This window comes from Eschrichtius robustus, chromosome 9 (assembly GCF_028021215.1).
Source record: "Eschrichtius robustus isolate mEscRob2 chromosome 9, mEscRob2.pri, whole genome shotgun sequence".
In the NCBI taxonomy this organism is placed as follows: domain Eukaryota; kingdom Metazoa; phylum Chordata; class Mammalia; order Artiodactyla; family Eschrichtiidae; genus Eschrichtius; species Eschrichtius robustus.
This window is the reverse complement of record NC_090832.1, coordinates 69,255,165-69,274,350: the sequence shown is the minus strand read 5'-3', so window position 1 is coordinate 69,274,350 and position 19,186 is coordinate 69,255,165. Positions and strand designations below refer to the sequence as shown.

The 19,186-nt window shown below is 48.0% G+C and overlaps 1 protein-coding gene across 1 annotated transcript in view; it reads right to left on the bottom strand.

The window, feature by feature from the left end:
- Nucleotides 1-523: 523 nt before the first annotated feature.
- The window catches only part of RNGTT (RNA guanylyltransferase and 5'-phosphatase), a 264,091-nt gene continuing 245,428 nt past the window's right edge, over nucleotides 524-19,186 (bottom strand). Inside the window, exon 15 of the mRNA XM_068551481.1 lies at nucleotides 524-691. Within this exon, the coding sequence (XP_068407582.1) occupies nucleotides 686-691 (6 nt within the window). The 3' untranslated portion in view covers nucleotides 524-685. The remainder of the gene's footprint in view (nucleotides 692-19,186) is intronic.

Here is a 19,186-nt window from a genome sequence, read left to right as displayed (position 1 = left end):
GGGCCCTGCCACAGCGACTTCGTCCCCTTTTGTAATAGGTCCCAAGGCTGACAGGCCAGGGCAAGACCTCACCCAGGAGTGTATCTTTTAGGAATTGTGTATGACAACTAGTAAGAGCAAAGAAAAGAAGTTTATTTTTCTCTCACGTTAAAATTCACAGATGGCAGTCCTGGGCTGGCATGGCAATGCGCATCAGAAACCAAGGCTCCTTCCATTTCTTGCTTCTGTATCTTGTTTTAAAATTAAACTATAGGTTGATTTACAATATTGTGTTAGTTTCAGGTGCACAGCTTCAGATTCTTTTCCATTATAGGATATTACAAGATATTGAATATAGTTCCCTGTGCTATAAGTAAATCCTTAGTTTTATATATAGTAGTGTGTATCTGTTACTCCCATACTCCTAATTTATCCCTCCCCCTCCCCTTTCCCCCTTGGTAACCATAAATTTGTTTTCTGTGTCTGTGAGTCTGTTTAGTAAATAAGTTGATTTGTGTTATTTTTTTAGATTCCACATGTAAGTGATATATAATGTTTGTCTTTCTCTGCCTGACTTAGTTCACTTAGTATGATCATCTCTAGGTCCATCCATGTTGCTGTAAATGTTTGTTTCTGTATCTTTAGCCTCTGGCTTTCATCCTGAAGGTCACCTCATGAGCAGAGATTGATGCTGGAACACCAACTATCACATCTGGATTCCAGGTAGGAGGCAGAAGAAAGATGGAAGGGATATTTATTTTTAAAAGGCACTTCACAATTGCCTATTTTGTAAGTTTTCTCGGAAGTCCCACCCGATAACATTTCTGTGTATCTCACTGGCTAAAACCTAGTCACGTGGCCACACCTAGATGCATAGGAAGCTGAGAAACGTGGTCTATTAGTTGAGCACATTGCCACCTCCCACAATCAATAGGGCTGGGCTGCCTCTACAAAGGAAGAAGAGGAGAATGGATTTGGGCTGGCGTTAGCAGCCTCTGCCACCATAGGCTGCATCTCGGTTTTGCTTTACCATTTGACAGGTCTTCCTGGGAGGTTCTGTGGTTGAGATGGTAACACCCAGACTGGGTAACCAGACAGTCTGGGGGGATTCTGTCTAAGCAGCATCTCAAAGGGAGTTGTAATTATGCCAGCTGGGACGGAAATCTAGTGACCATCACAGGACCTAGTCCTGATTGCAGATGTTAACAGTGGCTTCGATGCAGATTTCCAGAAGACAGGATCTTTGCCCTACTGAGGAGGGACACATATAAAAGAACCCAGAAAATGTGACAGCATCTATTCGAGCACAGAGGGGAAAGTGTCCAGGGCAGCAAGGGGACACATAGAGCAATTTGCCCTGGATTCTGAGCCTGAGTTTTTTCCTGGTCCCTATACCCTCCTGAGCACAGCCTTGACATCTGTTGGTGTTTATACACATATAGGTGCTAAAATAATACATAAATAACATTTTTTGCACAAACTTTGTGTTTGGCGAACACATGCTAATTGCTCAGAATTAGGCACCAAGCACTTCCCTGGTGGCACAGTGGTTAAGAATCCGCCTACCAATGCAGGGGACACGGGTTCGAGCCCTGGTCTGGGAGGATCCCACATGACGTGGAGCAACTAAGCCCGTGCACCACAACTACTGAGCTTGCACTCTAGAGCCCTCGAGCCACAACTACTGAGCCCGTATGCCACAAGTACCGAAGCCCGCGTGCCTAGAGCCCGTGCTCTGCAACGAGAGAAGTCACAGCAATGAGAAGCCCGCGCACCGCAATGAAGAGTAGCCCCTGCTCACCGCAACTAGAGAAAGCCCACGCACAGCAACGAAGACCCAATGCAGCCAAAAATAAATAAATAAATAAGTAAATTTATTTTAAAAAATTAGGCACGAAGCCCCACACATTGGTCTTCAATAACGTCCGTAAGAGCAGCAGCTGGAAGAAGCGAGCTAAAGATGCTACAGCACCTGAAAGGGATCCTCCACTTCTCACACACACATATTTTGAGCACGACTGTGTTTGTTTGAACCGCTCTCACAATATTCTTCCAGAAATTGGGTAAATTTGATGGCCCAAAGGAAAGAGAGGCGGGAGAGGGTCCTTCAGCCCTGAGTTCCAAGCTCAACCAGGGATGCTGCATGTTTATTTGCAGAATAATGTTCAGAAAGGGTGCCTGTTCGGTCTTTTGTTTTTTGCTTTTTATTTTGAAATAATGTTAGACTCACAAGAAGTTGCAAAAATAGTAGAGTTCGTTGTGTACCCTTCACCCAGGTTCCTCAAATTATAACATCTTACACAACCAGAGCACGTTATTTTTTTTTAAATATTTATTTTATTTATTTATTTATTTGGCTGCACCGGTCCCAGTCGCAGCATGAGGGATCTTTAGTTGCGGCATGCGGAATCTTTAGTTGCGGCACATGGGATCTAGTTCCCTGACCAGGGATCGAACCCAGGCCCCCTGCATTGGGAGTCGGAGCCTTAGCCACTGGACCACCAGGGAAGTCACCAGAGCACATTATTAAAACCAGGAAACGGATATTAGTACAATACTATTAACTAAACTACAGACCGTATTCAGATTTCACCAAGTTAGCTCATGGATATACTCATGTAAACACTATCCTATTCAGGATACGGAGGTGTTCTGTCCCCAGAGTGAAAACCCTTTGCCTATCCTTTTAGGGCCCTCCCCCTGGCATTCACTGATCTGTTCTCCATTACTATAATTTTGTAATTTTAAAAATGTGATATAAACTAAGTCATATAGTTTGTAAACATTTTAGGGTTCTTTTTTCACTGAGGATAATGCCCTCAAGATCCATCCAAGTGGTTGTGTGTATCAATACTTTCATCCCTTTTTTTTTACTGCTGAGTAGCTCCATGGTATGAATGTACCACAGTTTGTTTAATCATTCACCATTAAAGAACGTCTGTTTCCAGTTTTTGTCTATTACAAACAAGGTTGCTATAAATATTTGTGTACTACTATAAACATTTGTGCATAGGTGTTTGTGTTTGATAAGCTTTCATTTATCTAGGATAAATACCCAGGAGTGTGATTGCTGGGTCACATGGTAAGTATATGTTTAACTTCACAAGAAACTGTCAAATGGTTTTCCAGAGTGGCCTCACCATTTTTTTCTTTTTTTTAAACATGGGAAATTTTATGATTTTTTAAAATTAATTAATTTATTTGTGGCTGTGTTGGGTCTTCGTTTCTGTGCAAGGGCTTTCTCTAGTTGCGGCAAGCGGGGGCCACTCTTCATCGCGGTGCGAGGGCCTCTCACTATCGCGGCCTCTCTTGCTGCGGAGCACAGGCTCCAGACGCGCAGGCTCAGTAATTGTGGCTCACGGGCCCAGTTGCTCCGTGGCATGTGGGATCTTCCCAGACCAGGGCTCGAACCCGTGTCCCCTGCATTGGCAGGCAGATTCGCAACCACTGCGCCACCAGGGAAGCCCGGCCTCACCATTTTATATCCCATTAAGCAACGTGTGAGAGTTTCAGTTGCTTCCTATCCTTTCCAACAATTGGTATTGTCAATATTTTTAATTTTAGCCATTCTACTTCGTGTGTAATAGTATCTCCTCATGGTTTAATGTGTACTTCTCTAATGGCTAACAATGTTGAACTTCTTTACATATGCTTATTTGCCATTCACATGTTCTATGTGGAGAAATGGCATTCAAGTCTTCTGCCCACTTTCTAATTACAGACAGTCCCTGACTCAGGATGGCTCAACCTAAGATTTTTTGAGTTTACGACGGGGTGAAAGCGACACACGTTCAGTGGGAATTGTACTCCCGAGTTTGAATTTTGGTCTTTTCCCAGGCTAGTGACAGGGAGTACCACGCTGTCTGTCACAAGGCCCCGTGGTGGGACCAGGTAAGAACGACAGGATTGGAGAGACACAAAACGCAGCCAGTCTTCAATTCACAGATCACTCCGTTTCTTACACACAACTAACACGCAGCACAGGTTAGTCAAAGTAGAGAAAATAGAAAGGGGTAATGCACCGACCGCTCCAAGGAGAAGTCCCGAAAGGAGGCATCTCAGCACAGGCAGCGGTCTCTGGTCCTTCCCTCGGCTCCAACAGGACCTCGGGCAGGTCCATCTGCAACATCTCTCAGCAGCGTGGAGTCGGGTCCTCCACTGAAGAACTCAACTCAGTGGACTCTTTTTAAGGAGTCTGCCAGTACGGTGTACGGTTACACCCCTGGGGTCTTGTCTCTGGTAAGTCACTCCTTCCTTTCCTCCGACTTATGTTGCCAAACAAATATCTTATGTAAAGTAACACTCTTCATTTATCCCTCTGAGACACTCGCAGTCCTACACTGGACGTTTCAAAACAACTAATATGGAAGTTTACCTTGACCACTGTGACTCTATTTTGAACCACATAACATAGCTTAAAATAGCTTAACTCCTAAAAGTTTCACACAGGATGAATAGGAATCCTAACACAAAAGGAATCGCATGATAACATATACTCTCTCATGATGCTGGACAGAGGCCAACCACACTATCACGAGGGTAAACACCCGATACACTTACAACCATTCCGTACCCACGCAACCATTGTTTTTTCACTTTCGGGAAACTATTCAGTAAGTTACATGAGATAGTCAACACTTTATTGTAAAATAGGCTTTGCATTAGATGATTTTGTCCAACTGGAGGCTAATGTAAGTGTTCTGAGCACATTTAAGGTAGGCGAGGTTAAGCTATGATGTTCAGTAGGTTAGGTGTATTAAATGCATTTTTGACTTAAAATATTTTCAACTTATGATGGGTTTATCTGGATGTAAGCCAATCATAAGTTGAGGAAGATCTGTACATTGTTTTACTGTCAAGGTTTACAAGTTCTTGATATATTCTGAACTGTAAGTTCTTTGTCAGATATATGATTTTGCAAATATATGCCCACTTTCACCACTTTTATTCAACATAGTACTAGAAGTCCTAGCCAGACATTAGGCAATAAAAAGAAATAAAAGGCATCCAAACTGGAAAGTAGAAAGTAAAATTTTCTCTGTTTGCAGATAATATGATTTTTATGTAGAAAACCCTATAAAGATTCCACACACATAGACACACACACACACACACACACACACACACACACACACACACTGTTAGAATGAATAAATGAATTCATCAGAGTAGCAGGATGCAAATGCAACATACAAAAATCAGTTGCATTTGTATACGCAAACAACGAACAAGCTGAAAAGGCAGTGAACAAAACCAAATAAGCAAGAGCAGAGAAAGTTACAGGAGGAAGTGATTCCCTGCAGATTTGTAGGGAGGAGACTGGCTTGAACAACTCAGCCCAGGAGCTGATCGTCACCGCAAAGCTGGCTCTCCGGGGCGGCTGGGTTAAAGACGCCCAGCCTTCCAGAGACCAGCCCTTCCGACAAAGCACGGCCGCCTTCCTGAGCAGCCAGGCGAACTCTGCAGAGAAAACGCAGGGCAGCCGCTGAGCAGCCTGAATTGCCTTTCAAAGGAGAGCTGGTTTCTCTCCTTCTCTTTCTGCCTTAGCAAGTGGATTCGCATTTCCACTGTTTATGTGTCTTAAAAGCCAACATTTTCAGTGTGTTTTGGGTGTGGAAAATGATCAGCCCACAACTGGCACGTTGAGATTATCTCTTAGGCGAGGCGTTTCCTTCGAGACCGAACCGTTTGTACAGTTTTGTTATTTCAGACCACACGCTGTCTGGCTGCTGGGGAACAGAACAGGAGTAAACTGACGAACATTCTCAGGAATGTGAGAACCAGTTTCGGCGCCTGCTGAGAGTGGAAGCTGGATCCGGGCGAGCGCCAGGCAGAGCACACCCGCCTGCTTCACCCTTCCCCAGGCTCCATCCACGTCTGTGTGGCCCCGGGCAGGGGTGAAGCTTGGGGTGATTGCGTGTCACACACGTGCCCCTTCACCCCCTGCCTGCTTCCCAGAAGGGCTTCCTGCTCCTGCCACTGACAGCAAAACCTGCTCGGAGTAGAAGGGCAGAAAATGGCCTTTTCCTGAGCTAAATCCAAAAGGAATCCAAACTCTCTGCAAAATATGTGGGCGCACTTCCTGTTTTAGTTACCCTAGGAGGGGTTCATGCTCCTCTCACACACTCCTGACGCCTCTCCCCTTCCCGTCTTCAATCTTCATGGCCTTCGAATGTTTTCCTGAGGGTTAGGCAGTAAGCTTAAGAGTACACTCATCGGTGAAAGAAATGTAGTTGGCCTACATAAGCTGCAAAATGAACTTCTTGTGTGATGTTTGGTGATTATATCCCTACAGGTGAAGGCTTGAACTCAGGGTATTGGAGAAGTTTTACTCAAAATGGATAGATGTGTGAGTGGGTGGATGGATGGATGGATGGATGGAGGGATGGATGGGTAGATGGATGGATGGATAGCTGGGTGGGTGGGTGGGTGGATGGATGAATGGATGAAAGGATGCATGGATGGATGGAAAGATGGAGGGATAGATGGTGGGTGGGTGGGTGGGTGGATAGATGGATGGGTGGATGGGTAGTTGGATGGGTGGGTGAGTGGATGGGTGGATGGGTGGGTGAGGTAAAAAGAGAGCCACAGCAGGCTCAATGGCCCCTTGAAGCCCCTGCCCAGTGAGCGGTGGGGGGAAACTACTAGCCTTCCTGTGTTTAGTGTCCTGTAGGAAAATCTAGTTCCTCCCTGGCCCTGGCCCTGATGACCAATGCACAAGTGACAACCAGGACTTGGGTCACCCTTGACCACACTGACATCTGTGTCTCTGCTTTAGCAAGAACATGGTCTCTCTCAAGAAAGAAAGATAGTAATGGGAAAAGGACCTCAGCTGAATAAAGACACAGAGCTATTCAGTTTCAAGGCCAAAATCAACCAACTACCACTGCCCTATTCTTATTTTTAAAGTGATTTGTCAGAATAAAAAAAAAAAATTCTGTTTACTGGCCCTGAAGCATCTCTTCCAATCCCAGCAGGGACAGAACCCAGGTGTTAGAACAGTGTGCCAGGCCGAACCCCTTCCCAGCCCCTGGGCAGCACCCCTGCTCACCTCTCAGACCCTGGCTCCTGCTGGGCTTCCCAGTGGGTGGGAGCCGAGCTGGAGTCTGGCACCTGCTTCCAGGCCACCATCCTGAGGTCGGTGGGTCTGGGGCATCAACCAGCAGGACCCCTGGTGGAAACGGAGCTGTGTAGAAAAGAACTGGACGGCAGGGCCTCTGGACAGGGCCCACTCTCCTCTCCCCAGCTCACCAGGGAGCTCTTTGGGCTTCAGATCAGCTCTTCCCCCAGACTTCTCCCAGGTTCTGAGCTGGCAGGTAAGGTGGGCTCATGTCCCCTGGGGGCTGACCACTGAGCGCCATGGGGCCTTCTTGGGAGGAGCTCCCACACGTTTCCTTTTCCTTCCTCTTTTCATTAGTTCTCCAACCTTATACTCTGTCTTATGCTCTGGTCCTAAATGCTTCCCTCTTTCCAGCATCGGCTGGATGGTAAGCTCGGGGCTAATCTTCCCTATTAATCTGCCCCTGGCTGCCCCTCCACACTCCCAGCCCCTCGGGGGGTCTGCTGGACCCAGCATCCTCCCCTGCGAAGAAGTGATTGGGCCAGATGCTGTCTGAGCTTCCTCCCAGCCCTGGCATTTTCCTTTAAAGGGTGGGTGGTGTGTTCTTCCTCAGACCCTCAGAGCCAAGGTGCTGCTCCCCACGCCTTCTGGGTACCGTGGGAGACCCTGGACTGAAAACAAAACAATCCACTCGGCCACAGCTCTGCCTGCACCGTCCAGTTCCACCCACGGGAGCCACCAGGCACATGTGGCTCTGGACATTCCCACTGAAAGTAATTAAACTTAACAGAACTTTCAATTCTGTAGTTCAAAGAATCTGAAAAAGAATATATATATATATATATATATATATATATATAGTGGAATCACTTTGCTGTACACCTAAAATATTGCAAATCAACTACACTTCAATAAAAAAAATTTGGAACAAAAATTTTTTAAATTCAGTATTTTAGTCATGCTGCCCTCTTGTCAGCTACCCAGTAGCTACCTGTGGCTGGTGGCTATTTTATGGGACGGTGCAGTAAAGCGTTTCTGTCGTCAAGGAAGTTTCCCCTAGATAGTCCTGGAGGCAGGCATGCGGTCTGCGGAGGCCAGGCCGGAAGCTGAATTGTCCTAGGACCTACCTCTACTGCACTGTATTCCTTAGAAGTTAGTCACTCAAGCAAGTCCATATTCAAGATGGAAGAGTGTTAAAGAATTGGTGGGCATTTTAAAAAGTCTGCACAGAAGGTAATTCAAAATCTGACACCTTCCACTCCCGCGGCCATCTTGATCTACATCCTGCACACCCTCTTGGGTCCCCAAGGCAGAGATGAGAGCATCTGTCCAGACTCTTCCCTCCTCACCCTGCACCCATTTGGCACCAGGCCCTGTTGACTCTGCCTCTCAAATTACTCTCACGTTCCCAGCTCCTCTCTATCCCTCCTGCCACTGCCATGGATGGGCCTCCATCGTGCCCTCTGGGTCACTGCCAACCCTCTTCCTCCTTCCCCGGGGTACTAGGACCACCACTGGAATGCACCTCAGACCGTACCATGGCCCTTCACTTTCCTGAGTAGGAACCTGAGTACCAGAGAGGTAAAGGCACTTTCCCAAAGTCACACAGCTGCCTGGAAGCAGAGGCAGGCAAGAACTCAGTGCTGCTGGCCACTGGGGCTGGGCATCTTCCATTACCTCACTGCCTTGAGGGTAAATCTTTGGATGTTCTTGAAAGGCATTCTCCCACCAGAGGCCTGGGACAGTCTCTCTGCCTTTTTATTCCAAGCCCAAAATATGGTCTCCGTTGCTGGATTTTGCAAACAAATTATTGCTAGAGAAATAAATGGCCACTTTTATTATTTTCTTTATTCCAATTTACCATTTAAATAGGCATTGCCAGATTTCTGGGTGTCATCATCTCATGAAGGAACTATTCTTGCTCTTAAGGAACTTCCGTTCTAAAATTATACAAGACACAGACAGAGAAGATAGACACACACAGAGAGACACTAGGCTTTTCTTTTTTTGGTAAGGGCTGGGGGAAGTGCAGGGAAGGGAGAGAAAATAGAAAAGGATAGAGAAAGATCAGCACTGTTTGGTGGATGAAAATAGCAGGAGAGACGGCAAAGAACTTGATGGGTTCTGTCCCCAAGAAGAAGGGATTTCGAAGCTGCGCAACTATTTATTTATTTTTGCATGTGGAATCAGCCATTTTATGCAACTGATAAAATCAAGGACAATTAGACCAAATTGAGCTTTAATTTTGGATTGAAAGTGTGATTCTTCCACCAAGAACTCCCTCCCACGACATCTGAAATTACTAACTAACTGCGGAAGGCACCCAGAGCCGTCAGCCTAGATCAGCGCGGGCTTAATGTCTGTCAAAAACGTAGACGCTGATAAGACCCACATGCTCCTGCAGGGGCATTAGAAAGTCTAGACGGGGTGCAGATTACGGCCACACCTCAGGCAGCATTATTTAAAGCACTTGCTTGTTTACAGTTGATTTAACTTTGGAACCGAAGAAGGAAAAGTGACCCCAGAACCCCTGGAGGATCTGGGCTGCCGGCTGTGGGTTTGGGAGGAATAGGGGGTAGGGATGTTGGTGGGACACACTCCGATCAAAAGCAAGATTTCCCTCACAATTTCATTCTCCAAAATGTGCTGAGCTTCCCCTAACCTTAAAAACAAAACAAAACAAAAAACAAAAAAAACCCCCCACGCTATCACCTCTTTTCTCTTCCCTACATCTCCCTTCCTTTGCTACCCTGGTCCATAGAAGCATAATATCCAAGTTAAAAGTTCAGAATCTTTCTTTGAGGTCAGACAGTCCTAGGCTGACATCCCTCCTCACCTATCAAGTAAGATCTCTCTGAGCCTCGGCCCACAGCTGCCGAGTACCAGGTGATGATGGTGTCTTGTCCACAGGGTGTGGACAGGATAATGAGATGACGTATGTAAGGCATTTGACTGGAACAAAGTCGGGGTTCACAAACCATTTGCCATCATTATAGTTATTCCTGTGGTCACACGGCCTCTAGGCCCCTTTCTCCCGGGCCTGTTAACTGACGCTGACGATTTCCCCCATCTTGGCCGGATTGCCCTTCGGAAGCCTCGGTCCCTGTCGGAAAGCTGAGAGGCAGGGCCAGGACGCGTGTTCCCGCTGGGAGGAGTTGGGGACCCCACCCTGTGCCCCGCGTGGGCCCTCTCAGCCAGACGGAGGAGAAGACAAAGCTTTCCCCAGGTGCCACAGGCAGGGCTGGGGCAGACAGAGCTTCTCGCTGGCTTGTCCCCCATCACACGGGTGAGATGGAAGGCTTGCGGGTTCCCCGGAAGGGCTCCGGGAGCACAAGGGGCCTGCGTCATGTGAGACCCCTGAGCAGGGGACGCGCCGCCAGGCCTGCAGAGTCTGCTTGCGGTTGGTGTCTGGGCTTAAAAATGGTGACAAAGCCCAATTTCAACTTTCCCTCCATCCTCTCTGAGATGCCTCTGACCCTCCCTCAATCAGTCGACCCTGGGTTTGTCTCTTTCCTGCAGGGGAGGCGGGGCAGGAGCCGAGTAGGCTCTTGGTGAGATTAGGGGCCTGGTTGTCAGGTGGGACTGGACAGAGGGAGGGAAAGAGAGACGCTGGCGGGTCTGCCCTCAGCCCTTAGACGGTTCCTGGGGTGGTTGCATTCATTTGTGCGACTTGTACTGGGCACAGCTCCTGCCCAGAGGGGCTCATGAGGGAGGGGAGAAGGGGGTTCTAGATAACGAGAGACATGAGCACGGGGTGTGCCGGGAGCCCATGGGCGGAGGGGTCGGTAAAGGCCTCAGGAGAAGGAAAGGTCTGAACTGGGATGTCAAGGGGGACGAGCAGGAGTTACGGGGTTTCCCAGGTTGCGGAGGGCAGGACAGCTGGGTGTGGGGTGTGTGTGTGTGTGTGTGTGTGTGTGTGTGTGTGTGTGTGTGTGTTTGTGTGTGTGTGTACTGCAGGGCTACAATTCATCTGCGGGTGCGGGGGCGGGGATGTTAGGAAGTGGAGAGGTTGGCAGAGGCCACATCCCAGAGGCCCTGAAGGCCCATGTCCCAGAATTGGGGTTTTCCCAGGGAGATCATGGGATGCCCCGGAAGACGTTGAGACCGGCGAGTGCCACAGCAGGACTGCATTTCAGAGCCGCCCACGCTGCCTCTGCCTCAGGATGCGTTCTTGGGCCTTGGTGCTCACATACCCGGCTGCCACATTTCTGCTTTGCAGAACTGAGGAGACTCAAGGCAGCAGTTTTTGCTGTTGTTCATGCCTTTGCTTAGCAATGGAAGCAAAACAAACTCACCTTCCATGTGATCAGGGGCCCTTTAAAATGTGTTTTTATTTTTTATCAAAGTAGTGCATGTACACAGGTTAGGAAAGCCAAACATGGACACAAGGTGTGTGATAGCAAACAGTTGTCCCTGCCCCCTCTGCCTCCCTCCCAATTCTCATTCCTCAGATACCACATCTCCCTTCTTCTGCTCTTTACCTCTGCATCTGCAGATGGCATAGGTAGAATGCTTTTTCTTTTTTTTCAGTTTTAGATTCATTGTGGAAGGCCAGGCCATTGAGACAGGCTGGGACCTGGGACCTGGGACCCTTTGCTGCAGTGCTTATACAAAGAAGCTACAAGGGACTAAAAATAACTGCGTGTATGCGCATGCACAGTTGGGGCAAATTATGGACAACAAGATACAAAGAGACCAAAAAAACCCAACTGCTACTTCTGAAGAGCTGGGAGCCAAAGCAGGGGGTCGGGAGCAAACGCAGGGCACTGCGCATGCCCCCTGCACACAACACCACCAAAGGGGTGGGCAAACCACCTAAGCCCGACCCCTCTGGCCTGATCCCTGGACACACCCCTTTCCTCACCCCATATAAGGAAACAGCTCGCCCCCCTGCTGCAGCAGGAGCCCCAGTAAAGCCTTGCCTGAACTTCTTGTCTGGCCTCTTATCAATTTCTGTTGATTAAGAACCCTGGCGGTAACACCATCCCTCCCATTTACATACTCTTGCCTCCTCTCCATGTCCTCATTTCCTCAATATAGCGATGTCACACTTTTAGCTAAATCAGGGGCTAGCATAGTGTTTCCAGCACAGCTGAGCCACCTTGTAAACTAGAACAACGTTTTCTTTTGTTTTGTTTTTTGGTTTCCTGGAGTTAGTCATTGCCAGTTTGTTTGGTTTTCCCAAACAAACTGATTCACCCCCAGCCTCTTCAGCTGAAGCCCAACCTCCTTTCATACCTTGGAGCAAAGCAAGCCTTCTGCAGGATCCTTTCTGCTGAGCCTTTCCTCCTGGACCCTCCCTCTCCTGCTCGGGTGGGAGACACTTCTCTCCATGCGGCTGCCTAGCTGGTACATGGGGGCTTCTTCTCACTGTCAGCCTGAAAAATCCCTTTGCCTTCAGAGCACCTGGGGACCATTTGGGGATGCTTCCTCAGGTAGAAGAAGCTATACAAAACTTTTTTAAAAACTAGGATAATTTTGGATTCCCCCTTTAAGTACACTGGAAATGACTGTTAACCACACGCAGGCCTTGGCTTTCTGAGGGCGCAAAATCGAATCCCCTCTTTGGTTTTAAATGTACTAAAGCCCTTGCTCTGCCGGTCTGATTCCTACAAGGGCATGCAAGACACACAGCTGGTAAGAACCCCGGCTCCCCAAGTCCGATGTTAGTGCCCTACCCACCTCCTCCCTCGGCACCCCTAACTATCCCGTGTAGCATTTAAGCACTCATATGGTGTTTGCCTGTTCATTTGTTTGCTTCCCTCCTTAAGAACAGGGATGTGTGTCGCTACCCTCATCAACTGACACACAGTAGACCATCAACAAATGCTTTCAAAAGAATGACTGAGTTAGGCTTCTCAGATTATTTTTTAAAGTTCTCCATCAATTCTTGTTATTTGATTAATTTGCCAGCAAACCGACTCCTACCCGCTGCGTGCAAGGGAAACCTTTGTCCTAACCTTGATTGATTGACCTTGAGCACTGAATTAGGAAGGCCTGAGTGAGCTCTTGTACCCGGTGTTATTGTGCCCCCCGCCCAGGTAAATGCACAGTCCACTCTGGGAGGCTGGGTGGTACAGGGGCCAGAGCCCTGCCCCGAGTCAGGAGGGTGGGATCTTCCGCTCTCTGGGCTGTGACACCTTGGACCAACTGGCCCCCCTGGCTGGTCTGGGTGGCTTTGGAGTTGCAGGCAGGGGGGCCGGCCGATGAAGCCTGAGCCCGCCTCTCCCCCCTCTCCCACCCTCAGCTCTGCCACATTGTGTATGATTCTGTCGCTTCCATCACTCACATCTGCAGCCAGCGGCCCCCAATGCAGATTAAGTCCTTTGAAGGCAGGCTCTGAAAACACGAGGAAGATATTCTCTTTGGTGGGAACATTCGAAATAACATCTTTTCAAGTGTGTGGAAGATCAGAATATGAATAGGATGGGGGTGCGGTAGGAAGGGTTTGTGAAAGGAGGGGCTGGGTCCTGCAGCTTGCTCTATTCTGAATGGGGTGGCCGGGAAGCTTGCTTTCTTTTCTCTACAAAATGACAAAATCACTGTGGGGACATTTACAGCCAGAATCTCTTTGACATTTTTAAATCTCCGAAATCATCAAAAAAACAAAACATCATAGCATGTGCGTTGGCAAGGGAAAGGCTTTATGTCGTGGGGTTGTCTAAAAGACACCGGCGGAGCCTGGTTACCTCCGTCAAGACTGTTCTCTGAGGATAGTTTCCTGGGCAGCACCTGCATCATGTAGAAGGCGGGGTGGTAAGGACTGAGCACTTCCTTACAAGTCACTGCAGACACGGTGGCCAGTGTGTCAGGCTCACTTCTTCCCGCTTGGGAAGGATGGGAAGGGACAGCAATGGAACTCTTCAAGGTGCAGGATGGCACTGAACCCAGCGTTCGCGGTTGGGTGTTGGAGGCCAGCCGTGGCCCCATAGCTCACCCCTAAGAATCTAGTAAAATAAAGGAGCCTCCATTTCTCATTCAGAAGCACTAGGAAGAGAGCCCAGCAATCCCCGGAGGGTCCTGGAGCCTTTGGCTCCACCCCTCACCCCACCGGCCCCTTGGGGTGGTGACTTACTGGGCAAAGCTCATGAACAAGCACTTGGCCTGGAAGGCAAAGAAACAATAACTCTGAAATCCCAGTGAGCAGGTATTTGGACACCTATAAATAAATCACCTACTTCCCCCATGCTTCGCATTACTGCCCATCACAGTATCGGCCTCAACATTTGTTGCCCAGTTAATAGTCCTTTAGGAGCCAGTGTGATGCCAAGATCTAGCAACCCACCGGCACTTTAATGACAACGCCCAGCAAAGATGCTGACCAGCCTTGCTGAATATGCTATCCTTGCATGGAAGAGGCCAAAAAGGAGGGAGAAAAAGGGCTGGGGCCCTGCACCTCCAACCTCAGAGGATGGGCCAAGGTGGGCAGGGCAGCTGGAGCCCGAAACAGACGCTTCAGGACAGCGCGACCCTGGACTGGGCCCTTCTAGGAAGCCCACATCACGGGCTGCCTCTGGGACAGCAGCGTAAAACTAGCCGCGCTCTAGCTTTGTACTGACAGACGCATCGCCTTCACATCCAAGAGGGGCGCTGCGTGGTGTAACCCCGTGTGACGCATGTGGCTTAGTGGTTCCATTTGGAAACAGGAGACAAAGTCAGCTTTGTGTCCAGGATTCCTTCTCTGTCGTCTTTACAAATGCACACAAACAGGTCTGACAACTTGCTACGTGCCCAGAAAAAGGCAGTCACCTGTGCAGAACTATTTCATGGCCGTAGTCCATGGCAGGGGCAGCTGTGACTGCTGGGACTGGTGGACACAAATACCCCAGCTCCACACTTGTCCCCAGACCGCTTCTGGTCCCTGAGCTTTTGGGATTGTAGAACTCTCTGAGAGTTAATTAGGCAGAATCTCTGGACCCTCATTCCAGAAAATAATGTACATCTACACAAATTTTGCCTATAATTTCCCTGGAAAGCAGGGATCTTTGGAGCTCATTTACAGCCTCCTGGTTAAGATCTCGGTTTAGGAGTTGACAAAAAAGTCCCTCCAAGGAGAAGGTTCTTCACTGTGATGGGCTAAATATTGAGTTCTCTCTGAACACGTTATAAACACGTTATACAGGATCGGTTTTTAACAAAATTCAAATTGTTGACTTCTCAGGAATGTCTCTGCCGATAAAGCAAAATGTTACCTGTGGCGTGAAGGAGAAAGGCGGTCTCTGGGGTGAAGGCTGGAAGGAACTGGTTTTCTCTGGAACACACATCACCCACAGTCCCGGTTGCCCCAAGAGATTGTCTGAGTTGGAGCACATCCCGGATATTTTCTTGGGCATCTCGTCTGCTTCTGATAATTTATCTGAGCGGCGTTCGTCGAGGGTGTGTTTAGTGACAACGTTGGGGATGGATTTTGTGCAGGTTCGTTCACCCGGGGGGTGACCTATGGCCGACTGGCTGAACTGTGATTTGGTGCAGCTGAAACAAGGCTGGAGGTGAATGGGCGCTGGCTCCTGGTTTCCATCTGTTTGGTTGCCACCTTTCCTTCCCCAACACCCCAGAGGCACTCTCCAGAGCGGTCGCCAGAGCTAGAAGTTTTAGGAATCGCAGTCTAATCCAAATTCTTAGCTGGGATGTTGAAGGGCTGGGTTTGGGGAAAACATTTCTCCCAGGACAGCTGAAACAGTGAGCCAGTTTGCAGGGTACTGGCTGGCTCCAGGGAGAGCTGAGAGTTGGGGGGACCAGGCCACCCCGATGGTGGGCTGTTTGGTGGCCTGCCAGGGGCGGGGAGGGGCTGAGAGCTGGCGCACTCTCGGCTTAGAAAGCTCTACCGGAAGGCAGTTTTTCTGATGCCCACAGAGGCACCGGAGGGGTGAGCGGGGCCCTGGAAACGCTGGGTATGAGGTGGGCCCAGGGCAGAGGTGGAGGAGGCTCCCGGGAGCGGGTCCCCGCCTGACAGCTGGCCGGGACTGAGGCTCCTCTGTAAGCACAGACAGGACAGGGCCCAGCCGTCTGTTCGGCACTGGTATTTGGGACAGGGGTTTGCTGCAGCATCAGAAGAACTCAGGCCTCTCGGGGGGGAGGCACCGCTTCCTGCCAGGACAGACTAGGTGAGCTGGTGACAGATGTGAATCAATACTCTTTCTGTTTACAAGTTGCCGCAAATCATTTTCCAGGGTTTTCCTACTGGGTACCTTACCTTCTCAACCGTGGGGTAAATTCCAGGAAAATAACTGTGTCTTTTATTTTTTAAGGTCCACCCTTGGCTCCAAGCCTGGCCCTGAACTTGTGGAATTCAGTGTCTCCGGCCATGTGCCTTTGCTCATGCAGTCCTGAGTCCCCCTAAAATGTGTCTCTGTTCACCAGCAAACTCTCAAGTGACCAGAATATTATGCCCTGCCGTGAAGACCCACATCGAATGGCACCACAAGGCCATGTGGAGAAAGAGAATGAGGGGTCAAGGCCCAGCTCCACCTCCTCCAGACCACATGACCTTGGGCAAGTCACTCCATTTCTCCCAGTCTACTTCCCTGAGCAATGGGAGTGACGATGACTGCTCCCAGAGCTGCTGTCAGGGTTCAGTCACAGGTTGGATGTGGTTTGCTCACTAGAAATTTCTCACCAGTGTTTGCTCTGGATTATGGCCTTTCTCCCAGGAAGCAGTTTCCCAAAGCCAACCAGAGACCCTCTTCAGCCTCTCTCAAACCTCCATAGCAATTTGTACCCTCATATCTCACGCTTCTTCTGTCTGGTATCATCACTCAACTGTGCAATATATATTAGCTGTCTATCCCCACCCTGACCCTCAGCCCTAATACACATTCGATGTTTATTTATTTATTTTATTTTATTTATTTTGGCTGCACCAGGTCTTAGTTGTGGCATGCAGGATCTTTTAGTTGCAGCATGCAGGCTTCTTAGTTGCCGCATGCGGGATCTAGTTCCCCGATCAGGGATCGAACCTGGGCCCCCCTGCACTGGGAGCATGGAGTCTTGCCCACTGGACCGCAAGGGAAGTCCCACACATTCACTGTTCAAATAATATTTATTATTTTCTTTATTGAGGTATAGTTGATTTACAATATTATATAAGTTTCAGATGTACAACATAGTGATTCACAATTTTTAAAGGATGTACTCCATTTATAGTCATTATAAAATATTGGCTATATTCTCCATGTTGTACAATATGTCTTTGTAGCTTATTTATTTTATACGTAGTAGTTTGTACCTCTTAATTCCCTACCCTCCTTCTCTCTCTCCACTGGTAACCACTAGTTCTCTATATCTGTGGGTCTGTTTCTTTTTCGTCACATTCACTAATTTGCTTTATTTTTAAGATTTCACATATAAGTGATAACATACAGTATTTGTCTTTCTCTGCTGACTTATTTCACTTAGCATAATACCCTCCGAGTCCATCCATGTTGCTGCAAATGGCATTATTTCATTCTTTTTTATGGCTGAGTAATATTCCATTGTATATATGTACCACATCTTCTTTACCCATTCATCTGTTGCTGGATGCTTACGTTGCTTCCATGTCTTGGCTACTGTAAATAGTGCTGCTGTGAACATTGGGGTGCATGTATCTTTTCAAATTAGTTTTTTTGTTATTTCCAGATATATGCCCAGGAGTGGTATTACTGGATCATATGGTAGCTCTATTTTTAGTTTTTTTGAGGAACCTCTATACTGTTTTCCACCGTGGCCGCACCAATTTACATTCCCACCAACAGTGCACAAGGTTTCCCTTTCTCCACATCCTCGTCGTACACATGCACTTTTATAAGCTTCTAAGGGCCAAGTTGACAGCTAGTTCAGCTTTACACACACCAGAGCCTCCAGCGCATATGAGGATTAAAGGACCGCTGCCTGGATTGAATCATTTACTGCTATGGAATAAATATTCAAGTTCTAAAAAGAAAGTCACACCTAATCACACAGAGATGTTTCAAAGTTGAAGATTTCCTCTGCAACAAACCTCTGTTTTTCTATCAGCAGCAAGCTTAGCCAGTCATGTGAATAATTTCAAACAGCCTGAAAAATCACCATTGATTTCAAAGCATTGATTTTCCGCACCACAGTAACACATTAAATCTCTTTTCAGAAAAAGACGAAAGAGAACTAAAAGAATAAACTTTCACTCCAAAGGGTGGGTGTAAGGAGGTACTTACACAACAAAATTAATTTAGTAATTTGCCAATCTTTATAGTGGATGACCTGCGAAGGACATTTTGCTTCTATCCAGAATATACTGTTATGTAATAAATGAAAGCTCAGCTGTCCCCCCAAAGAAGGGGGGAGTTGATGTGTCACTGGCCACCAGAGTGACACTGTGTGACACAGACCACAGGGCCACCTCCTCCTCCGGAGGCTCTGGAACTTGGAGGCTGGTGGGGGAGACTTGAAACCGCCTGCCTGGGTCCAAGCCCCCCTGGGTTTGCATCCACACGCAGTCACCCCCCCAAGGCAGATCCTATGCCTCCAACTCTGAGTCCTGAGAGTCAGGTCAGCTCTGGGTTTGACTTGTTTTGTTATTGAAATTACAGGTTTAGAAAAGGAGTGTTGGTTCTCAACTCAGAAGAAGAAATCTCCTCGGGCATATGTGTGATGATCTAAGCACCATTCATAATTTTTTCCAAGCCAACCTTGTTTCTGTGACCTTTAGTAATCTTGTTATTCCCAGCAGAAAATGCTCAGAGCTAAAACAGTCTCGTTATAATTTAGTCTTTACACTGAAAAAAAAATTTCCCCACTGTCTTTCACCTCACAATGCCCGCCACCCCCTCCCCAAAAAAGAGACCTTGAAACTTCTATACTTGGTTTCAAGCTCAAAGCAGATCTTATTTATTTATTTATTTTTAGGACGCATCAGTTAAATCTGTTCATCTTTTTTGAGTTGAGGGACTGGAAGAAATCACACATCGTTTCTGATGTGATATACCCATGGGCGGTTTTGCATCCTACCCAAAGATAGCTCAACTTCATTTTAAGATGTTTTGCCTTCTATGGCAATCAAAATCAAACTTTTCTAAGTAGACGTGTGCTTGTGGGTTACGCAACTCCTGTCAGCGGTGCCTGCGGTCTTTGCTTGACCTTGGATGAACATCTAAGCCTTGGAGGCGGGTGTGTGCACCAGTGCCGCCCACA